Source organism: Drosophila guanche, unplaced genomic scaffold (genome assembly GCF_900245975.1).
Source record: "Drosophila guanche unplaced genomic scaffold, DGUA_6, whole genome shotgun sequence".
NCBI lineage: Eukaryota > Metazoa > Arthropoda > Insecta > Diptera > Drosophilidae > Drosophila > Drosophila guanche.
Window position 1 is genome coordinate 4734292 of NW_022995746.1, and position 21880 is coordinate 4756171.

Sequence of the window (21880 nt, forward strand, 5' to 3'; positions counted from 1 at the left end):
CCAATGCAAAGCGAGGGCGCTCTGCACTTAAGTACGTAAACGAAAACTCTTCTCATTAAATTGACTAATCAATTGATTAACTCTATACAAAGATGATTTGTGTCTGCCTATGTCTGTATGTGTGTGTGGGCAAATGGAAGACTTTGCGATCGTTGTTGTTTTAGTTGTTGTCACTTAAAGTTTACAACTTTAGCTACTAGCAATTAGATTACACATTTAATTTATACAGTTATACAATAGGCGTTTCCTTCGCCATTTCTTTCTTGATTTTGTTTTGTTTTGTTTTGTTTTGTTTTCTTGAAAGCTCATTTGGTACAATACAACAATTTTTGCAGTTGAAATGCAATTAGTTAGCATAAATATTTAGCTGGGTTGGCAGCTACATAACTAGCTGGCATCGTTCATGCAACATGTGGCATTGCTCTGGCTACTGCTGTTGCTGTTGCTGCTGCTGCTGCTGCTGCTGCTCCCATTAAAGATCTCCGTTTTGATGATGCTGCAACTAGTTGGGGTGGCAGTGACTGTGACTGCCCCTGTCCCTGTCCCTGCTGCAGCCCCTGCTGGCGGTGTTCCGCCCGTTTGCAAGGCCAACATTTGTTGCGCCTGCGCAACGCATGCAACACACGGACACGGCCCGCCCAATTTCCTCGCCAATATGGAGCGCAACTTGAGTGCCGGCCCCAGCTTCATGCCCAGCGAGTTAACCAAATGATCTTCGGTTAAGAGCGGCAGGCCGGTGCCATCGATGGACTGATCACGGAACGACTGCAAAGAGAACGCGAGAGAGGAAAGAGAGAATTATTAGTTGTGCTGTGCGCAAGCGTGTGTGTGTGTGTGTATGTGTGTGTGTGTGTGTAAGAGTAGATTTATGTGCGCCATCATCGCGTCCGCACAGTGGTACATTCAACATAAAATATACAAGATATAAGAAAATAATTTCCCTGCCAATACAATTGAATGTGGGGAAGCCATGTGGTCCAGTCCATTAAACTTCCACATTCATATCCGTGGCAGAGTTAGAACCACAGTAGAATTTCTAGCCGGGGAAGCCTCGTTGGCACAGGGCATCCCACAGCTGCGTAGCTCTGCCTGTGTGTGCCTCTGATTAATGTGCCGCTTTTAAAATTGTTAATGAAAAACGATTTTAGCCCAAGCTGCCTGACTTGACTGTGGCTCCTGCTCTGCCGTACGCTGTTCGCTGTCTGGCTGCAGTAGCATTTTCATATTTGCAACGCACGATCGATTGAAAGTGGGCGCAGAGAGCGGCGGCAGGCAGACAGGCAGACGGGCAGACAGGCACCGCACCACCCTGCCACGCCCCCCCCACAGCTCTGGTCTAAAGCGAAGTCCCCTTTGGGGCAAAACGAAGCTCGCGCCACATGAGATTTCTATTATAGATTGGCCCTGATTGAATTCCATGCCGCGCTCCTTCGACGGGGCAACCTGTTTCAGAGCCAGCTGCTGATGTTGCAGTTCCTACTGCTGCTACTGGTGCAACGGTTGCAACTTCTTCTGCTGGCCAGCAACTAACAACTGCCACTGTTTGGCCATCGAGCTGATGCCCGATGCCACTGCCCGTGCTCCATGTTGGACACGCCTTTATCGGGCGAGCTCTTTATGGGCTGCTCCACATCCAAATCGATTGCTGCGATTCGAACCATTCGCCGCACTAAACGGACCTCATCATCTATATATAAGAGAGGCAACCAGGGCGCTGCTCCAAAGCTTGGGATCGTAGCAGCGATGTGGAGGATACGGCTACTCACACTGGTCCTGCTGACCCTCGTCCAGCTGCAGGGGCGCAGCGTCCTCGGGCAGAAGTACTACATGAACTTTGCCTTCAACAACAACAATCCCGATGGAGCCATCAGTGGCGAGGGCGGCGGAGGGGCTGAGAAGACGGCCCCACAAAATTTCAAAGATAATGGTGGGAACGGGGATGAGGCTGACCGTGACAACGATAACCTCAGCTATCATAAAGCTGATGGAGACGATAATAACGGAGATCAGAATGAAGAAGCCCAAGGGGATCACGGCGGCGATCATGATGGCGGAGGAAATAATGGAGGCAATGATGGAGGAAATGATGGAGGCAATGATGGAGGTGATAATGGAGGTGCAGGAACTGATGGAGGCAGCGGCGGTGACCAAGGGGATGGCGGTGCCAATGGTAATGGCGACAATGATGTGGGCGTTCCCGGCGACGTGGGTGATGACGACGACAGCGACAGCAAGGACCCAAGCGATCGTCGTCTGAGGACGGCCAAAACAAATGAGCCGGGAGGCGGCAATGCACCTGGAGAACACAGCCATCATAGCAGCTACGAGATCAGCATCGATGACAGCTTCGGCGGACGCTACATACGCTCCATCTACGAGAGCAGCGAAAGTCACGGCCACTCCGGCAGCAAGGGCGGCTCCGGCAGTGGGGTCAAAGCTGACAGTTCTGCCAGTCAGGGAGGAGATAAGCCGGCTGCACGGGCACCATCCAACAGGGCCAAAGCAAGAACGTACGGGGACAGTGACTACGAGGAATACAACGGGGATAACTGAGCGTAGGTCCCTTGTCAGTGCCAGTCCAGCCAGAATTGATCGATTAACGTTTCCTGTTTACGTTTCTCTTTTGGCAGTATAACCCGGCTGTGTAGTTTCGGTGGTGGAAGAAGCCTCTTCACATGAATTCATTAACTATATGTCAATAAAATGTTAAATATAGAAAAGGAAATTTCATAGTTACGGATGCGGTTCAATTGTGGGATAGAATCTTTCTCCAAGGAATCTTTGGAAGAAACCTGACAAGAAATCAGTTAGACTTGAAACGGTATGAAAACAGATCTCTGGTCGCCGAAGTAGCATGTCCTTGCTCCCATCGACTCCTATTAAAACTGGACTCAGCACGCACAAGTGATTGCTGGCAAAGAGAAAGCCCGAGAATAACACCATAGAATATTGTTCTGCAATTATTTGGCCACTATCAGTGAATTTTGTTGGTTTATTTGATCTGATTTACTGGTGGGAGGAAAAGACACATCAGAAAATAATATTCAATGATTTATTTTGTAATGTTTTTAATTATAATTGTAAATTAAATATTTTTCGCCCCTGCTAAACAACCGAATAATGTGTCGATGGACAAATGAACTATGAACTCTAGCAAACCGGAGCTCGACTCTAACGAATCGCATGACAATTAATTGCCGCTTCATTGAAATTGAACTAAAGCTTGATATCACAATTGGCAATAGATAATAGAATTCGTCACATGGCAACCAGGCGAGGTTATAAAGTGAACCCAAATGGGTTCCATGGACTTTCACCCTGGGCGTGACCCAAGTGAATGTCGTCGCAATGCTGAGACGATGTTTGTGGACAACTAGCCTGCCATGGATTGTCCTTAGCCAGACCTACTACATGAATTTTATCTTCAATAACAATGGATATATGAGCCGTGAGCGAGTTCAAATGACCAGCGATCGAAGAAACCATTCAAAGTGGGTGGACATTGACGATGAGATTTTGGAGATCAGTTCAATAGATCATGCACACATGGAGAAGATCTCGGTTGAGAGTTGGGCATCGAAGGAAAGCCTCGAATCTCATCAGTCAGCATCAAACACGGATGAGGTGGCTCAAGTTTTTGTGATTAAACCCAACAAAAAGAAAACGAAGATGCCGACGATTAGGACCACTAAGGAGGCCCACGCGGAGACAACAACAACAGTTTACAACTTAGATGCCAAAGAGGAACCCCCAGAAGTAGTCACCGAAGGAAAAGTCCCAAAGGAAAAAACCACAAAGAAACACACGACAAAGAATCAGACCACTAAGAAACACACCACAGAGAAACCCACCACACAAGGAAACCAAAAAGAATTGGACGTGGTTGGCAAAGTAGACATCCCAGAGAATAATGTAAAAAGACAAGTGGAAAAAGGTACAGAGAAAGCCCAAGAAGTAACCACTGAACCAATACCCGAAAGTGTACTAATCAATATCATAGAAGCATCTGACGAACGAGCAGGCAAGAACGAGACAGCCACCGAAATGCCAGGGGAACCAAAAGAAACAACAACAGCACCAAAGCAACCCATAGAAACAACAACAACAACGGCAGATGAAACGACAGACATAACGGATGGCGCTTCGAAAGAGATCACAAAATGGAAAACCGTTACGCCCCATCCGCCGGAATTCTTTCAGTATCCCGGGGCCAAGTGTCACGAGGAAATGGATCTGCACGAGCTGTTTGGCATTAGCCTCGAAAGAGATCGGGGCCTGCCCAGCAAGGTGTTCTGTGAGTTCAACAACAGCTGGGGTGGTCCCTGGCACCTGATGACACGCATTGAGCTGCCTACCAGGGTGCACATGCGGCACTGGTTTTTCGGTTACATCACCGAGGACTACAAGGATATGAACATCAACTTCATGGCCCTGGCCCACATTATGAACTCCATGCGGATAGCCATGCTGATCATTGGGCAGGACAACAACGATCAGCTGGTCTACAACTTGTATGACGATGTCGTCATTTCGGGCTTCAACGATCTTTTTATGCTGCGCAAGGCCCAGCTGGTGGCTGCGAATACCACAGATCTCCTCTTCGTCTCCGTGGGCGATGTGATTACAACGTTTTCGGGCCGGAATCGCTCGTGTCCCTTCCACGTGATCGGTGGCTGGTGGGGCTTCAATAGTTGGCGACCCACATCCCAGTATTTCTGGTAAGAGCAGATACATGACTTTTCGGGCAGGATTTGCAGTGATTTCCTTTCCAGTGTCTTTCCTGTGGATAGGGACGTCAAGCGGCCTGGCTACATGGCCATCTTCATCAAGCCAAGTCCGTTTGCCATCAACAATACGGCCATGTATGAAAATCTCGTCACCACACGACGTCCCTGGGCGCCCACAGTCGATGCCAGGCTCATGGAGATTGCTAAGGAACAAAAAATTAGGTACCGCAAGGTGAAAGATGAGGAATTTACACGCAACAAGGTGGCAGTGCTGGCTGAGCTGGGACGTCGCGCTGACATCTACAAGGACTTTGAAAAGGATCGAATCATCGAAAATGGTCAGCCGCTGGGCAACGTGTAGCACCAAAACAGGATGCTAGGCTTAAGGACAAGAGAGCTGGTACTCAATCAAAAATCGCAAAATTAATTAGGCAATCCAAACAAATGCTCAATAAATATAAGATTAGCTTTTTCTATGGTCTTTTCATTGTGGAACTCTCGTTCATATTTAAATATGCAGAAGAATCTACGAATTTACGATCGCTTTTGTCAAAGCAATTTGTTACAGTGGAAGGCGATGGGTTTTTCAGAATGAACGTGATGTCTTATCTATGTAATTTGATATCTTTGATTCTAAGAAATTCAACTTATTTCAGTCAGCCATTTCTTACATTTCTCTGGTAATTTAATTATCAATTTACTTCCCTACTATCACCACAACATTCCCACAAAAAAAGAAAAACAGCCGCAGAGTAGGAAGAACTGCAGCCAGATAAAAAATATATATATGAGGAAAAAAAAAGACAAACTTCTAACCGGAAATTGGTGGCTTTTACTCCAATGGCCAGGCCAGCGAGCTCTCTTTGGCTCTGTCATAATTCTGCGGCGAGGGGGCAAGACCGGGCTTTGATTTGGGTGCCTCTGTGGTTATGGCCGTGGCTAAGGCCAAGTGCATTGGGCCGGCCGAGCATTGCATTCTAAATTCTGTGCCAATAATTGACAGAGCCAACAATAGCAACAACTGACCAGCAGCAGCAGCAGCAGGCTGGCAAACGGCAACAAGAAGTTTGCATTAACTAGTAAAGGAGAGGGGGGGGAGGCAGGAACAAAATAAAGGCAAAAAGACTGGCCATAACAATACGGGCCAAAAACAGATTTGAATTGTGAGTCTCTTAGCCAAAGCTCGGCTCTTGACTTTGAACTCCTTTCGCAAAAGAGTCAGAGCCGGTCTAGAGAGGTCTACACGCAATGTAATTGGACTGCAAGTCTCAGGTCCCGGCCCCAGTCCCAGTCCCTGGCAACGCAGGCAATTTAAGACTGCACAAAACACACACACACACACAAAAAGCAGGCAACGGAAAGGCCATGCCAGCAAAAAAAAAAACGAGCAGGAAAAAAATATGGAAATATGCAAATCATTTTGTTGCATCAAACAAAAGACTCGAAGAAAGAAACGGGGCCAGCATCAGCAGCATTAGAGGAGCCGAGCAGCAATGATGATCGGTGTGGTTTCTTCTAGACCCAAAAAAGAAATATTAATTAATGCAAAAGGAGACGCGAATCGATGTTGCTTTGATGGCACACACACAAAAAGACACACAATTTTTGGATGATTGTAAATTAGCATAAATCCAATAATCCAATCCATGCCCCCACCTACTGGAATCTGCAATCCGTAACCACTGCCAAAATATTTTCAATCAAGTTAGAGTCTGGTGCCGGCACGTGAGATGCTTATCTTTGAGCTACGCCCAGACTTTCAATCTAATTAAACTTTATAGTTCAAGTTTTTATGCACGGTGACCTGAGTTGACCATGGGACAGATCACAGATGGTTAAATATCCACGTGGGTTCGACTGGGATTTGCATACCAATACCGAGCAGGCACCCGCAAGCCAAAAGATTCGTCAAATGTTTGTTAAAAGACGTCCACGTCCACGTCCACAGAGCCAAAGAACTCGTAAATATTTGTGGCTTCTTTTTTATACGACTTTAAAACTCCGGTCGAGTCTTTCTTTCTTTTCATTTGGTGGTGGCTTTAATAGAGCTATAAAGTTTAGGCCCAATAAAGTTATTTTGTTGCGCAATATTTACATAGAATTCAAGTGGGTTTCCATCATAAAATAGCCATATAAAATTGATACTCGTTTGGCTTAAAATATACCACGAAACAAAAACTGATCTTAAAGATGATAGAGATCAACTATCGCAAACTCAGGCAAGGAATGGATGCTTAAAAAGGGTATTAAGAAGTAGTAATGGTAGGAAAATTATATCTACGATTTTCCTATGTCATTTCTTATATTCAGAATGCCACAAAATAACCCTCAACTCTTTCAATTCCAATTGAAACACCCAAATTATTGTGAAGAACTTCGAATGCAAACGATAGGAGTTGGCCCACTGCCATCTCTAATATGCATATAAGTGGATTGGATTCAAATTGAAAGAAAAGAACAACCATTTGGGGGATAATCTTTAAGTTGTGGAATGTTTTGTTTTGTGTGCAAAATAAATTAATAGCAGGGTCAGCCGCATGGCGCGTCAAATGTGAAACGTGCCAGGTCCTCTCATCCTTCTGCTCTGTGCTGAAACCCGAATCTTAACCCAAAAGACACATCACACTAATAAGCAGCTACAAAAGTGCTTCTGGCTGCTTCTGGTCACTCGCTTGGACTCCCGAGTTCTCCGTTCTCCCCCGAAATACATTTTAATTTGAAGACCGAAGACCCTGCGCTCGACACAACTGAAAAATGAATTCTACCCAGTGGAGAGAGAGGGGACCCCTTCTTTGCTTTGGCTGCGGCTGCGGCTGCGGCTGCGGCTCCTCTCCCAATTGTATTTCTGGGGCTCAATTTAGTTGTACGGATTTTGACCTGCTTAACCCTACAGCCAGCCAGTCAGCCAGTCAGCCAGCCAACAGGCCAACACACAGTCCAACCAGACCAGGGGAGGGACAGCTGGCTGGCTGGCTGGCTGACTGGGAGGGGCAGACGAGTGGCGAAGACAACAATTTGAATTCTAAATTGAACAGCTTTTTGTGCTACCTATGCCCGGGAGCCCGAGTTGAACGTTGAGCGTAGAACGTGGGCCGACCTGCTGCCAACTTTGCAGAGGTTGAAGCTGTTCTCGAAGACAGAGACAGAGACTGAGACTCAGGCTGATGCTGAGCCGCCGTCAATTGCGCCCAACTACCTACTCATTGTAATTCTTCATGTCTGGCTGGCTGGCATGGCCTGGTCGGGTCGGGTCTGGCTTTTGCTCTGGCCCCAGCTTCAGCCTCAGCTTCAGCCGGGAAGCTGGCCAAAAGCAAGCTCAAAGAAAGAGACTGACTTGGACCTGATTGCCGGCAGTGGCAGTGGCAGTGGCAAGTACCAAGTTCCAGTTGCCCATCAACAACCTTTGGCTCGGTTTGCTCGTATTGGTGGCTGCCCACCTAAAATAACAACAAATAATCGCAAAGCTAAGGAATAGTCGACTGTGGCATAGCCTGTAATGAGTGGCAAATCGAATTTCTGGATATGCAATAATAATTCTAATCAATAAATTGAAATAAATATAATCCAGCATAAAAATACATAGAAAATATTCCAAAATATTACTGATAAAAGAAACTGCTACCCTTTCCATATTCTCATATTAATCCGTAGCAAAAGACCAGGAACCCATGTTCATTCCCAGCCTAAGCTACTCTGTCAAAAGGGGTATCGAAAAGTTGACTTGCTTGCCCATCGCCATTGCGGGGCTACACTTCACTTGTGTCTTTGGCTTTGATTTTGGTACGAGTATTTAATGATATTTCTCTTCTCTTTTTTATTCAGGCCCAGCATTCAACCCAACAATTACGCTTAATGCCAAACATCCTCTGACGTCCGACTGTCCCACTGTCCAAATGTCCAAATGTCCGATGAGCGGGGCCTCGTATCGTTTCCCCCGAGTGCGGTGGCTGTGGTTTGATCTTGTTACGCATTCGATGCTCTCCACAAAAAAAACTACTACTACTAGGTGGCCTCGCCCCTTCTTGATTCTTGACTTTGTATTCTGGAATCTGTATTCTGGCATCTGGAATCTGCTGCAATCTGTGGTAGCATTTGATTGGCATGCCAGCCAGCCAGTCAGCCAGTCAGCCTCTCCGCGACTATCATCTGTCTTAGAAGATAGTTAGAAGGGTAACATCCGTTGAGCCAACTCCTCCAATGCTCTGTCTGCACACTTTCCATTGAAAGTGTTTGGCAATGGCCAGTCTGTGCAAGTCTTTTGATTGATTTTGTAAACCTTCCTGCCATCTGTTACAGAGAAACTTGTATTCTATATCAATCACTCGGCTGTTTCAACAGCCCGCTTATTATTTAAATAATTTAATAAATTATTGAAAAGGCGCCCCGAGGCCGTGTAATGAAGTTGAGCTCTCTCACGGCTCTCTGGCCTGATGTAATAAATAAGTTTTATTTTTATTTCACAGCTACTGCCGCTGGCCAGACAGTGGGTCAAAATGGGTGATAAGTGCAACGATAAATAAGAAATTTGAAGTAAAAGCATACTGGGAATAATTTGCAGATATACAAATATGAATGTTATGCATAATATTTGCCCATTTATTCAGCTTCCTTTGCCCACTGTGCACAATGGCTACGTACCGGCAAAAGATATTGTATCTTAAGGTCAAAATATTAGCAAATTTTATGTGACCCGCTCGTCCGGCATAGAAACAAAAGAAGGCCACAAGGGAGCTCCACTCGGAACGGACGGCAAACACACACTCAGAGAGTGGAGTATGAGAGGACCCCTGCAGCCAAGGCTCTCGAAGAGATGCGGCCTGTTAATTTCGCGGCCCGAGAGAGCGGTAGGCACATAATCAGTTTATTTTGTAGCTTTGTTGGTCTGGCTGCTCCCCGGACCCCACCAAACAACAGAAACAGAAACAGCAGAAGCAGCAGAAGGCAGCCAAGGAGAAGCTGCTGCAGGAGCTGAAGAAGAAGAAGTGCCCCGGGTTACACGCCAAAGATACAATTTTAGATTATATGGCCAACCGCGCGCATGCGCATAATAATAATGCATGCAACAAGACGTCGGACAACGACGATGGCGACGAGTAGCCAATTGCAGCTAAAGCCCAAGCCAAGCTTTAGGTCGGGGCCCTGGGTTTGGGCACTGGCACTGGCACTGGCACTGACACTGCCACTACGGAATCGGCTTCCTGTAGGGGCACAGAAAAAAGGCGTGCAAGTGGGTATAATCATCATCAGCTTTGATAACACACCACGAGCGACGTTCGCTGCCGCAACTGGGTCCGAGCAGCACAGCACACAGAGAGCAACCCAAAAGACCCCAGACCCCGGCATGATCTGCTGCTTGGCATTTGACTTTCGGTCTGACTCTTTTTTCTCTGCTGAGACTCTCTTTTGATTGTGTGTGTGTTTGCTTCCAGTCATGCCCTGACTTCGCTTTGGTTTCGACTCTCTGAGGTCTCTGGGGTCTCAATGGGGGCTGCTGCCTGACTTTGCTGCTGATCCGCGGTGCTCCCTGCTGCCTGACTGCCTGACTGCCTGACTGTCAGTTAAATGGCAGCTCTGTTGCCGTGGCCACCTTGTAACCCCCGTCTGGTGCACATTTCATCTAACCTCTGCCCCAGTCCCGCAGCCACAGTGGGACACTGCACGCCCAAAAAAACTGTACTGAAAACCAGACGGAAAGGCAGCCAATGAAAGCCCCACCAAGTCGATCCATTTTGCACACTTTGCACGGATTAATTCCCAGTTTTACACGTGTAAACCCTCAGCATGATGGCTAAAGCTTTAATTTAACCTCTATGAAACTGTTCACAATTTGTCTATTAATCCCCACTGTGGCGCATGGTGAGAGAGAAAGAGTGAATAGTAGACGGTGGACCTTGCAGGTCTCTCTCCCTCCCCAACCCCACCTCTCGATGGCAATCATTTGCTTTCGTGCTGTGATTCCTGCCCCCAAGACTCTCTATAAAGAACAGAGAACTTTTTCCTTCAATGTAGGTGATTGTTCGGATCGTTCGGACTGCCACAGCAGGTCGCTGCAGCAAGGCAGTCGTCCAGCTGCAAGACTCAGCCAGGAGCAACATCATCAAGCAGACGACATCATTATCGTGCAACATTATCAAAGAAACCAAGCAGCAAGAGTACAAAAAAAAAAAGCAAAACTCCAGCCCAACGCGAGGCAAGAAATTGCTTGTCGTTGGCCAATTTTTTGTCCATTCGTAGGCGGCCAAAAGTGGAAGCCAAGGTAGTAAGAAATCTTTTCGGAATCCCCCTCCTCTCCAGGTGCCCAATATATTGAAATATGGCGGTAAGCGGGCAATTTAAATGTTCCCCTTCAACGCCACCACCCGCCTGCCCCACCCGCTGCTGCTGTTCCTGCTGCTGCTGCACGGAATGTGGTTTTAAGTAATTCATGGATTAATGGTAGCATATTGGTCTTGTGGCAAAAGACCGAAAGGAGCTCTGAACTGCAACGCTGTCTCTTGAGTGAATGGTCGTGTCTGTGCCGCTGCTCTGCTCAGCTCTGTCTGTCTGTCTGTCTGTTGGGGCCTTGGCCGTGGTAAGAGTAGGAGTTGCATGTTTAGCACGTGCCTCCAGTTCCTCTTGTTGCTGCTGCAGTCTCGTGTGCGGTAGTTGTTGCCTCCGTGTTCCTGTTCCTGTTACCCGTTGCTGTTGCTGTTGCTGTTGCTGATAATGCGTTGACCGCCAACGCCGCAAACTAGATTGTTACGTTTATAATCATTAGGCAAGTCGGTGATTTGTTTTCCTTTTGGGGCCCACTCCGTTCTCCACCTGGCCGTTCGCTGGGCTCACACTGATTCTTTGGGCTATGAAAGTTGTTGCTGTCTTTTTTCTCTTACCACAAAAGCACCGTTAATATGGGTTCTTGTGTGCCCCGCTGCAAACGGAACTCGCGGCAAGCGCACAGAGTGTTTTTTCTGGCACATTTTTGTGTGCCGGACTTGTGGATCGGAGTTGGTCAGCATTTGCTAAGGGGTGTTCTCTGCCACAGAATTAGACCTGATCAAAATTAATTGGTATGACTTTCTATACTAGAACTTGTGCTAGATGGAAGGGAAAAGGAATTTTAGCTCCTTGCTGTATTATTTTGGGTTAAACTTTGCTAAGATTTGATCATTATATTGTTGTGCTGTAGCTAAAATGTTGCTTCATTTTTAATATCATACATTTATAAGCCACACAAAACCCAACTGCAGTCCCGCAGTTACATCAGACCTCAACTTTGACTCTTCAATCGCTAGCTCTACTGTCACTCTGCATAGCCAAAAAATTAATTTGAATTTTGTTGTTTGTTGTTTTTTCTGTTGCTCTTTTGGGATACGCTCGTGTGTTGCAGCGTCATACTTCCTGTGGCAGAAGAAAAAGAAGCGAAGGCAGGGGTCGGGGCAACTTGCCACATAACACACTTCCCTCTGACTGACTCTCCAGACAACTCAACAAATTGCATTTTAATGCAACTTTCCAAATCAATTTTCAAAACCAAACAGCGACAGCGTCACAGAGCGGGAGCGAGGGGAAGGCAAGCAGCGATGGGAGCAGGGGCCACAAAACAGCGTTGGCCTGGCCAAAAGGCCAATATAAAGATAAATAAAACTTAAGTCTGCCATGTGACAGTTATGGATGGGAGGGCTGGGGCTGGCAGTGCACAACTCTGGCACAGTCCGGACCCTGAAGCTGCAGCTGGAGTCCTACTCTCTTGGATCCCAAAAATAACGAGTTGCTTGTGCGATAAAAAAATCTAACTTTAATACGAATTAAGATAAACAAATAATGAGGCATAGATACGGATACGGATCGGAGAGGGGCACACTCTATGTCCCCGTATCTGTATCTGTTTCGAGTATCTGCATGTGGCAATGGAGACCTCTAGGGGCCCAAGCTCAAGTGACAAGTGCGCGCCTAGGTCTGGGCTTTTGACATTTCTTGAATACGATATCCGAATGATCATCATGACGATGACTCTGCGCTGACTTAAGGGGGATTTGCATTGCTTGTTTATGTTTTTGGTTTCATAATGCTGCCCCTGCCCCCAACTGTTGTACGGATGAAACCCTATGCCTAATAATAGGGTCGTCTTTGAAATGCATACGCGAGAGCGCTGGCGAGCCGGCAAAATGGATGGAGTGCCATGCGATTGTCGGGGGCGTTAGCCATGGTGCAAAATCTAGAGCTAAAGTTGATCTCCATCTTCTGTTGGCTGTTGGCTGTTTGCTGTTTGCTGTTGCCAATGCTTGACATTTATGTGAACCCAAGCCAACAATAACACGTTGGTGTACCTCCTCGGTACAGGCAGCATCAGAGACGGAGACCTCCAGTTCAGATGAGTAGAGTGGAGCGGAGTGGAGTGAGCCTAGACAGAACGTTCGTTCAGAGACCGCGACACGACACCAACCCAGACCCAGAGATGGAGATGGAGACTGAGAGTCAAAAGAGCCAAACGATCGTGGGCAAAAAGGCAAAGTCAACTCTTTCCGAGTCATGAATCTTATGACGCCTACGTGTACTTTTGGCATTTGGCATGTCAAATACAATAAGTACAGCGGCGACGACGACTACGACCGACGTCGGGAGGGATTACGGGTATCGACGGCGAAAGGGAAGAGTACATCTAAGACCCATGCCACACCGAAGATGGAGATGGAGATGGAGCACCCCAAAACGGTTGGACGCCTAGTAGGTTCCAGTTCCAATTTGAGTTCGTCTCTGGGGTTCAAAACATTGTTGGGCTGCGTTTGACAGCTTCGTTTGTGGCTTTGAATTTCGTTGCTAAGGGGAGACATTCCTTTCCTTGTCATTAGCTGACAGAAACTAATTCGCTCCAAATAAGTTCACGGGAATTGCTGATACTTTGACAGGGCAAATGTTTGTCTTATTTAACCACAAAAAGATTGCAAGTGAGTCAACCCAATGCAAACTTTCGGTATAAATACATTCTTGACAGCTAAGCTACTCTGTGAGAGGAAGAACGTAATGTTAATATTTGAGGACGGGCTGTAGAACAGTGGAAATTGAGAGCCTGACAATGAGAGAGACTCAGAGATGGAAAATAATAATTTGTTGGGTATTTACTTTATTTACAAAAGTGATATTTATTCATTCTCGAAGCTGATCCATCTCATTGATATTCCTCCACTGATATGTTTACCAAAGAAATATATTGGTGTCCAACTAACCAACCAAAGATCTCCCTTTGCAGTCCAATTATCCTCGCCCAACTAGTGCAGCCAAGATCTTGTGTTGCCATCTACTAGCCATCTATCCAATTTCTAACCTCCACTTGGGTTACCGCAGCTACATTCCACAGTGCCACGCAGTGCCAGTGCCCCCTACTCTGCAGCAAAGTCAACCCACCTGCTACCTTCGGTCCACTTAATCAGCGAATAATTCATGACACAAATTCTGGCATGCAGAAAAGAGCAGAAACGAGGAAGGCGATAGCAGAGAGAGAGAGAGAGAGAGTCGAAGTTGTCCCTCCTGTAGCTCGTGTCGCTGATCACGCATAGAAATTATTATTGTGCTTTAATATAGCCATAAATCTGTACATTTAAAATGCAGAAAATATCGCATCCTGCTGCGAGAGTCGAACCAGAATGGGACTCGGACTCGGACTGGGACTGGGATGGGGATTGGCATTGGCCCCCAACTTATGACTTCATCTGCATTTTTATGGCGAATGCGAATGCTCTGGCGATAATAAACCCTGGCCAGGCCTGGCCATAGAGATCGAGAGCCGTACCCAAACCGAACCGAACCGAACCGAACCGCCACCCATGCGTGGTCTCTCCTACCATCTACCCCCCCACCCAGGGACCCTGGAGGAGTCTAGGCTGCCGACTGGCTGGCTGCTTCTCTGAGGCAATATCAATAACACTTGCAACTCTGTCTGTGACTGCAACATGATGCGACAACGTCGCTGTTGCTGTCGTTGAGAGGCTTGGACAATGTCACTGAACCAGTTCTCAATGTCTTCATATAGATTTCCACCAAGGCACAGCCTCAGCCACAGACTGCGAGGAGAGTCAACCTCTGCACTAAATATTTACAACCTCCACAATATCTCAGCGACCGACAACAACGACAACTAAAGAAAAAAAAGAGGTCTGCCTCGTCTTTCTATCGTTAGCCTGGCGGAACAAGTTCATGCAACTGCACCACAAAAGGTGTTCAGGCGACCAAGACAGGCCCAAGAGCGGCCCAAGAGCAAGACCAAAAGCTGGCCAAGTGTCGTTGTGGCCATAAATTCAATTGAATATTACGCCAATTGCCTTTTTGTCTATTGCTGCTGCAAAAAAACAAAAAAGAAATACCTTCGGGGAGGCGTCATCAGCATCTCATTCGCAAATCCTCAACCTCGTTCGTCTGGGGGGTAAACTGGTTCCATCACCATTATCATCGTCATACTGCAGATAGTCAAACTATTTTCAACTCTCGCTGCGCTGCGGTAAGCAGATTTGAGTTCATCTTTGAATGCACGCTAAGCCGCTTTGGGGCTGCTAATTAGGCGACTTTCAAGGCGACTTCATCTCTCTTGCGGGCTAATATGCATCAAAATGTGTCAACACCTAGAGCTCTGGAGCAGGAGTCCGGCTTAATTGTTAACTTCGAACGTGTGCACATACATACATACATACACATGGCGGTTGGATGTTCGTACATGGATGTCTCTGCTATCTGGCGTTGAGACATGATTGCACTAGTTGGAGCAGACGGGACGGACCTCGCGGACCATGTTTTCACTCCATTAACGCGATGAAGTGGAGAGCAGGATCCTGAAGCTGTTGCTCTGGCAGCCGCCTGAACTGGGTCTGGTAATGATGCCTGACGTTGACCGATCGTCGACCGCAAAGCCAAAGTAAAACCTGGCCCCAGCCCCAGCCCCAGCCCCAGTCGCAGTGCCAGTGCCAGTGCCAGCTCCGGCCTAGCCTGGCTGACCGATCAAAAGTCGTTCAACTTGCCGGAACTGGTCGTAAAAGATCACCTGGCCACCATTCCAATGCCAGCTCTAGCTCCAACGACTTCTCCTTGCCTATGTGGAGCATTTTCTTCTTGGACTCGCAAAACGCAACTTCAACTCCAACTCCAACTCCATGTCGAAGCTGAGGCTGATGCTGATGCTGAGGCTGTAGCTCGCGTGGCACAATATTAATGGCCGCCAGAGAGTTCAGCTCCGGCCATGGGGAGTGGAGTTCAAAACCCAAAAACATAGTTAATCTTGTCTCTTCTGCTGCTGCTGCCGCTTTGAGGAGCGTTGAGCAGCCTCCACACGGCAGCACGGTGCCATGCGGTTTTTTGGGTTTTGTTTTGTTACTTTTTTTGGCAGGAAACCCCCTTGAACAAAACGTCTGAATATCAGCGAAAAGTAAACGCAAACGAACGCGTTTATGTGCTGTCGATGTGCCCCTTGGGTAAATGAACTTTGACTGCTGAACGTTGATGGGGTTCAAGAATGCCACTCGCATCCATGTCCAAGTCACTCGCGAAGGTCTCTCTCTCTGTCTGTCTCTGAGGTAACTGCTGGCATTTTGGAATTGCTGATCTTTCGATTTTTGGGTTAGTAAAAAACACTTTTCAAGGTTTAATTTTGGTTCTCAACAGACATTTTACTGCACTGTATGACAGATCCTAAGCGAATGTGGGGGAATGTATTGTAGGAAACTTTATAAATTATATCCCTCAGAACGTTCAATCAACGTTCCCTTTGAACGAGTTTTATTTCCCAAAGTAAACAAAGTTAACTTTCTAGTGGAAGATATTTATGTGTGCCCCCGTCCGATGCTCCATAAACATCAATTAGTTGAAGCCCGTTTCGGGGGAAATCTTCCTTTCTCCAGCGGAATCTCAATGCTTAATCAACTACAAGTGGGGCTGCGGGGGGAGAGAGAATGGGTTCTGTGCTGTTCTGCTCACCTGAACATATTCGGCGCATATATCAATTCCACCCACAAAGCCGCACACATCGTCCACGGACCAGGAGTTCACCTCCTCGCTCTGTGCCTGACACTGACGCGGTCCGCCGCCAGAGGCTCCTGTGCCTGCGTTGGCGTGGGCATTGCTGGTACCTGGTTGGATCTCCTCGGTGTGGTCCAGAAGTGGCGGGGATGGTGTGGATGAGGCTGTTGTCGCTGTCGTGGCCGTGGTGGCCGTTGAGCTGGCACGACGCGTCTTCCCTAGCAGGCCCTCGGGCTCGAGCTTCAAGCGCTTTGCGGCTGGCGGTTGGGAGCTCAAGTCTAATGGCGCCGCCGACGCAATCGATGAGCCACCAGCAGCAGCAGCACCACCACCACCACCACCACCACCGCCACCATCGCCGGGCGCCACCGAAGTCGAAGTCTCTGTTGTGGAACGTGGACTAGACTGCCGCGAAGCGTGATGCGATTGTTGTTGCTGCTGCTGCTGCTGCTGCTGTTGTTGCTGTTGCAGCTGGGCCGAGTAGATGAAAGCGGGTGTAACAAATTGAGCCGCCTGCTGGAGCGCGGCATTCAGAGTGGAACGTGGCGTGCCCGCTGCACTGGCACTGGGCGACGAGGCATTGGAACTGGAACGTGGATGCTGTGAATGCTGCGGATGCTGTGGCTTGCCGCGCAGAATTTCCTGGATTTGGGCATCTTTGACAGCACGCACCTAAAGCGGGTGAGGGCGATGGCGAGGGCGAGGGCGAAAGAAATGGGAAAAAAAATGAGAGGTGAGCTTTAATTTGAAATACATTTTGAACAAATGATAGATAGTAAGGATATCCTCTACTTTGGTTACATTTTAGTTTGTTGGTCTGTTGAAAGTTTCCTGCATGGCGCACACTTTTTCACAGAGTTGCTTAGCTTGCTGTATCCTTGTGTCTTTTATAAGATTTTCCGCATGAAAAGTGGTGGAACGTAATCAATCTATTCTCTATAAATGGATTCCCCTTGTACATATTTTCGAACTAAAATCATTTCCTTTTGTTACAAACTTTAGTACACCGGTACACCCTCCAAACCGTCCACAATTACGGGGTATAATTAACATTTTGGGTGGCCCAATCACAGAGTAGTACTCACCAGCGTCATCAGTGCCTGGGTGCTGCTCATGTCTATCAGCGGCGGGAAAATGGCCGACGAGAAGGGCAAAAAGCTGGACATGAACGGCGAAACACTGGCGGCCGCCACCACAGCGGCCATTTGGCTCTTGGCCTGCTCTGTGGGCGACTGTGCAGCGGCTGGCGGTAGCAACGTTCCAACACTGGCCACAGAGCCCACGCCAGCTCCAGAGGTTCCGGCTCCTGCTCCACCGCTTCCTCCTACACCTCTGCCATCGGCCACACTCACTTTGGTCTCCTTGGGCAGACTGACAGCAGCCGCCGACGCAGCCGCCGAGGGGGACAGCTTCTTGGCCGCATTGCCGGCATTGGTGGGGCAACTGCTGCTGTTGTTGGTGTTGCTGCCACCGCTGCTACTGCTGCTGCTGCTATTGGCATTGCCCGACTTTGTGGTGGAGCTGCTGCCACTACTGCTGCTCTGCTGTGTGCCAGAGGTGGCGACTCCCGGGCCACCGCCGCCTGATGTTGCTGCCGCTGCTGCTGCTGCCGAGTTGCCTGCGCTGCTGCTGTCGTAATAGGAATTGCGTCGTGTTGCATGGTTGCTAAAAAGTGGCAAGACGAGAGAGAGAGAGAGAGAGGGAGAGTTTAGTATTTGGGGCATGGGCCTTGTCAAGGATTCGGCGCTTACTCATTGGGATTGGTGTTATTGTATTTGGCCGCCAGACAGCGCATAATGTCCGAATAGTTGCGGGTGGAGAAATCCGTGGCATTTGTATTGGAGCTCGTTGTGGCATTGCTGCCCGAACTTCCTGCACCACTTCCTTGGTTCACATTGTTGCTGTTGCTTGTGTTGCTGCTGCTGCTGCTGTTGTTGTTGTTCCCACTGCTGCTGCTGTTTCGATGATGCTGCTGCTGCTGCTGCTGCTGCTGCTGCTGATGCTGTTGAATGGTATTCAACAAATTTGTGGACAAATTGTGTAGCGGCATGTGTGTCGTGGTTTGAGCACCAGGGGGACTCAATCTTTGTTGTTGCTGCTGCTGCTGCTGCTGCTGCTGGTGGTGGTTGGGTGAGGCGCCACCGCGAAACGATGACGATGAGGGCGTGGCGCAGCGAGATCTACAAAAGAATACAACAAAAAATTAACATCTGGATTAGTTATGTTAAGGAGAACATTTAGCGAGGCTTTGCATAAGTCCGGGGGTTGAGTGTGTGACATCAGCCCGCATAAATATTACACCAAATATTCCACACACAAATTTGCATTCATATTTAATTCTATTTGGTTCTCATTCAGTTCTTCGCCACCCCCCTTGCCCCTTGCCCCTTGCCAGGTGTCGCATACAATTGGATGATTTGTCATCCAACAACCGATCAGATCCGAGACTTCTCTCTCAGTTCGCTTATTTGACATGCTAATGAGTGGCTTCCGTGAGAAGCACTCCGCAAGAACCGAACCCCTTTGGCACAGGTGTCCACGTTCTACGATCTAAGTCTTGTTGACGTTTGATATTTAGTTAATTTCCATGCGGCATTGGCCATAATGCGATTATGTGCCAGCCAGTTGACATGGGAACCATCCCGTCCCCACGAGGAAAAGGAGTGCTGGCCGACAGGAAAGCCTGGGAGAGTTTACCCGCTGGGCGTTCTCTGGGGTTTAAGTCTTTTGAAATGAGTTGATGCAGAGTTCGCTGGTACTGGCATGAGGCACTGGCAATGCAAAATAAACTGTTTCCTGTTGCAACATAAACTAGTTGTTAAACCATTATCATTTCTTGTTAGTACAGAATTGAATCTTTATAAGAAGCATCTTCAAATAGTTTAAATTCCTTCAATCTTGTTGTAGTGCCTGCTCAAACAACATTTGCCCCGAAAAACAATTTCATTTTGGATGCAACGAAGAATCAAAACCAAATACATGTTAACCAATGTCGAGCATTTGTGGCAAACAATCTGCCAAGCATGGCCATAACTCATATAGAACTACCGCCAGGCCAGGGAGCGAGACATGCCACCAACATGGTGCATGGTCTCTACTCTACTCTACTCTACTCTACTCTACCCACCCATTATCCATTCCTAGAGCTGGACCTGTGGCTTTCCAACACGAGCCACAGCCACAGCCGGGGCTGGCCGGCCGCCCGAAAAAAAAAACAAAAAAAAAAAAGAAACCAAAAATAATCAGCATAGATTTCTGCCTAGATCGGCAGCGGGCCGCCGCCGGTCACCTCCTAAACTGAGCTCGGTGCCGGTGGCAGCTGTGGCAAGTGCCTGGCTAGGAGTAGCAGCACTCTCTATGGGTTCGGTTGCATGCCACACAACCGAAAAAAAAAAAAAAAAAAAAGAGTAACTCGTGCTGCACGTCGTCGTCGTCGTCGTTGGTTGGTTGGTCGTTGGTCATGTCGTGTCGCTTACGCAGGCTGCAGCACAAATTTATATATAGCAGCTATTGGTGGTGGTGCTGCCACAGACCCACCTGCTGCCACTGCCCCACCGCATCCTTCTGTTGCTCTGCCTGCCCCCTCATTTAGCTGCCTCTTGTGCCTCCTCCTCCTGCTGCTGCTGCTGCTGCTGTTGTTGTTGCCATTGATTTATCGTGAACTGTTGGTTGTCGATTTTTTTCTTACTTGTATTCTTGTTGTTGTTTTTTGTTGCGATCATTCGTTGCTTGCCCCCCCTCCGCTGCTGCTTACAACTTTGTTTTTGGTTGTTCTCCTTTTTTTCTGTTTTATTTTTTTCATTTTATTTTTTTTGTAGTAATTTTTTTTCGGTTTTGTTAAAAATGTTGATTATTGCAAATTGCTTTGGCGATTGGTAGCAGCTACTTAGTTGTGTTTTCCAGCCTGTTCTTGGCAATTGTTTGAACAGCAACAGCAGCAGGCAGCAGCACACAGGGGACGGAAAACAGAGGAAAATCCAAGTAAAAAAAAATGGCTTATGGTGGCGATTATGTTGGCTACTGCCTAATGCCAACGGTTTTGTAAGCTGTCGCATGTACAGATAGATCTACAGATCGGTGGCCTGCCTAATTGGTTTTTACGAGCGGCAACATGCGCCTTGTCCGTCTCGATATGCAAATGGTGCCTATTGTTACGCCTACGCAGGGCGCTGCCCCTGCCCCGACCGATAAGTTACCAATAAAAAAGAAATAATAAAACATACATACATATGCTTATGCATGGTGTACAGTGCGACTCAAGAGTGTAGAGCAATTAGGAAAGAAAGCTAAGGAGACAATCTGACATTTTACATAAGGAACTTTAACTTATAGAATCGACATTTTACAGTCTTTAGTCTTGGCAATATATCTAAAAATATTATAATCAGACAGGCTTCCGTTTTTTATTCTTTTTCAAGCACCATAGAATTATGATTAAACATGAAATATTGCTTGCTACTGCCTTACAGTTTTGAATCACACTGTTCGTAAATATTTATGTATTCAAATAGGCAAAATAAAATATAAAAAACAGAATGTCCATCATGGGAATGAGTTGTCCGAAACTAGCTCGCGAAACGTAAAACAGACAAAAATCAAAACAAGAAGGGAAGGCTTTTGGATTCGGTGATCCGATACCTCGAATGCCCTTGCTGTCACTTGAAATAGGGGAGTACTTGAGAGATATTCAATCTGCTGCTTAAACTGATCTAAAAGGGAAAGGAAACTGGACATAAAACAGTCAAATGTGAGGGCAGCGGCAGCCCAAAGAATTCAGTATTCAAATTTGTCTAACATTTTGAGAATAATTTGCAATTTAATGACTTCTAGTCTAGACATGTATTTTGAAAATGTTTCATTGGCACAATAGAATATTTAGAACATTAGTCAATTTTATGAATGAAACCTTTGTGGTTCAATGAACTAAATATTGAATGTTGTCATAAGGCATTTAATGGTTTTTTCCTCATAAACTCCAACACTGATAAGGATTTGAAATGCACAAGATTAGGAAGATCAAAACAGATACGATCTCTATCCCCAAAAGGCTAAAGGTCTCAAGACCCAAAAACATGCTTGGGGACAGACTATTTGTGAATGAACCTGAACTATAACTTTTCGTGCGTCAAAGGGGAATTTGCATCAAATTTGCGTTAATTCCACGAAAAAAT

General features: G+C 47.1%; 3 protein-coding genes across 5 annotated transcripts in view; 2 read left to right on the plus strand and 1 right to left on the minus strand.

Annotated features, from left to right (window-relative positions):
• Positions 1-267: 267 nt before the first annotated feature.
• The window catches only part of LOC117581680 (putative mediator of RNA polymerase II transcription subunit 26), a 59857-nt gene continuing 38244 nt past the window's right edge, over positions 268-21880 (minus strand). For all 3 annotated transcript variants that reach the window (XM_034269054.1, XM_034269055.1, XM_034269056.1), the window contains exons 4-7: positions 18461-18889; positions 17795-18374; positions 16668-17381; positions 268-765 (exon numbers count right to left, since the gene is read on the minus strand). In XM_034269054.1, the coding sequence (XP_034124945.1) occupies positions 388-765; positions 16668-17381; positions 17795-18374; positions 18461-18889 (2101 nt within the window). In that variant the 3' untranslated portion in view covers positions 268-387. The remainder of the gene's footprint in view (positions 766-16667; positions 17382-17794; positions 18375-18460; positions 18890-21880) is intronic.
• On the plus strand, positions 1715-2729 carry LOC117581682 (accessory gland protein Acp32CD). Its single transcript, XM_034269058.1, has 2 exons — positions 1715-2555; positions 2631-2729. Exon 1 carries the CDS (start codon positions 1744-1746, stop codon positions 2551-2553), a length of 810 nt encoding a protein of 269 aa, XP_034124949.1. The 5' UTR covers positions 1715-1743; the 3' UTR covers positions 2554-2555; positions 2631-2729.
• LOC117581681 lies at positions 3325-5227 on the plus strand. Its single transcript, XM_034269057.1, has 2 exons — positions 3325-4718; positions 4773-5227. Exons 1-2 carry the CDS (start codon positions 3349-3351, stop codon positions 5086-5088), a joined length of 1686 nt encoding a protein of 561 aa, XP_034124948.1. The 5' UTR covers positions 3325-3348; the 3' UTR covers positions 5089-5227.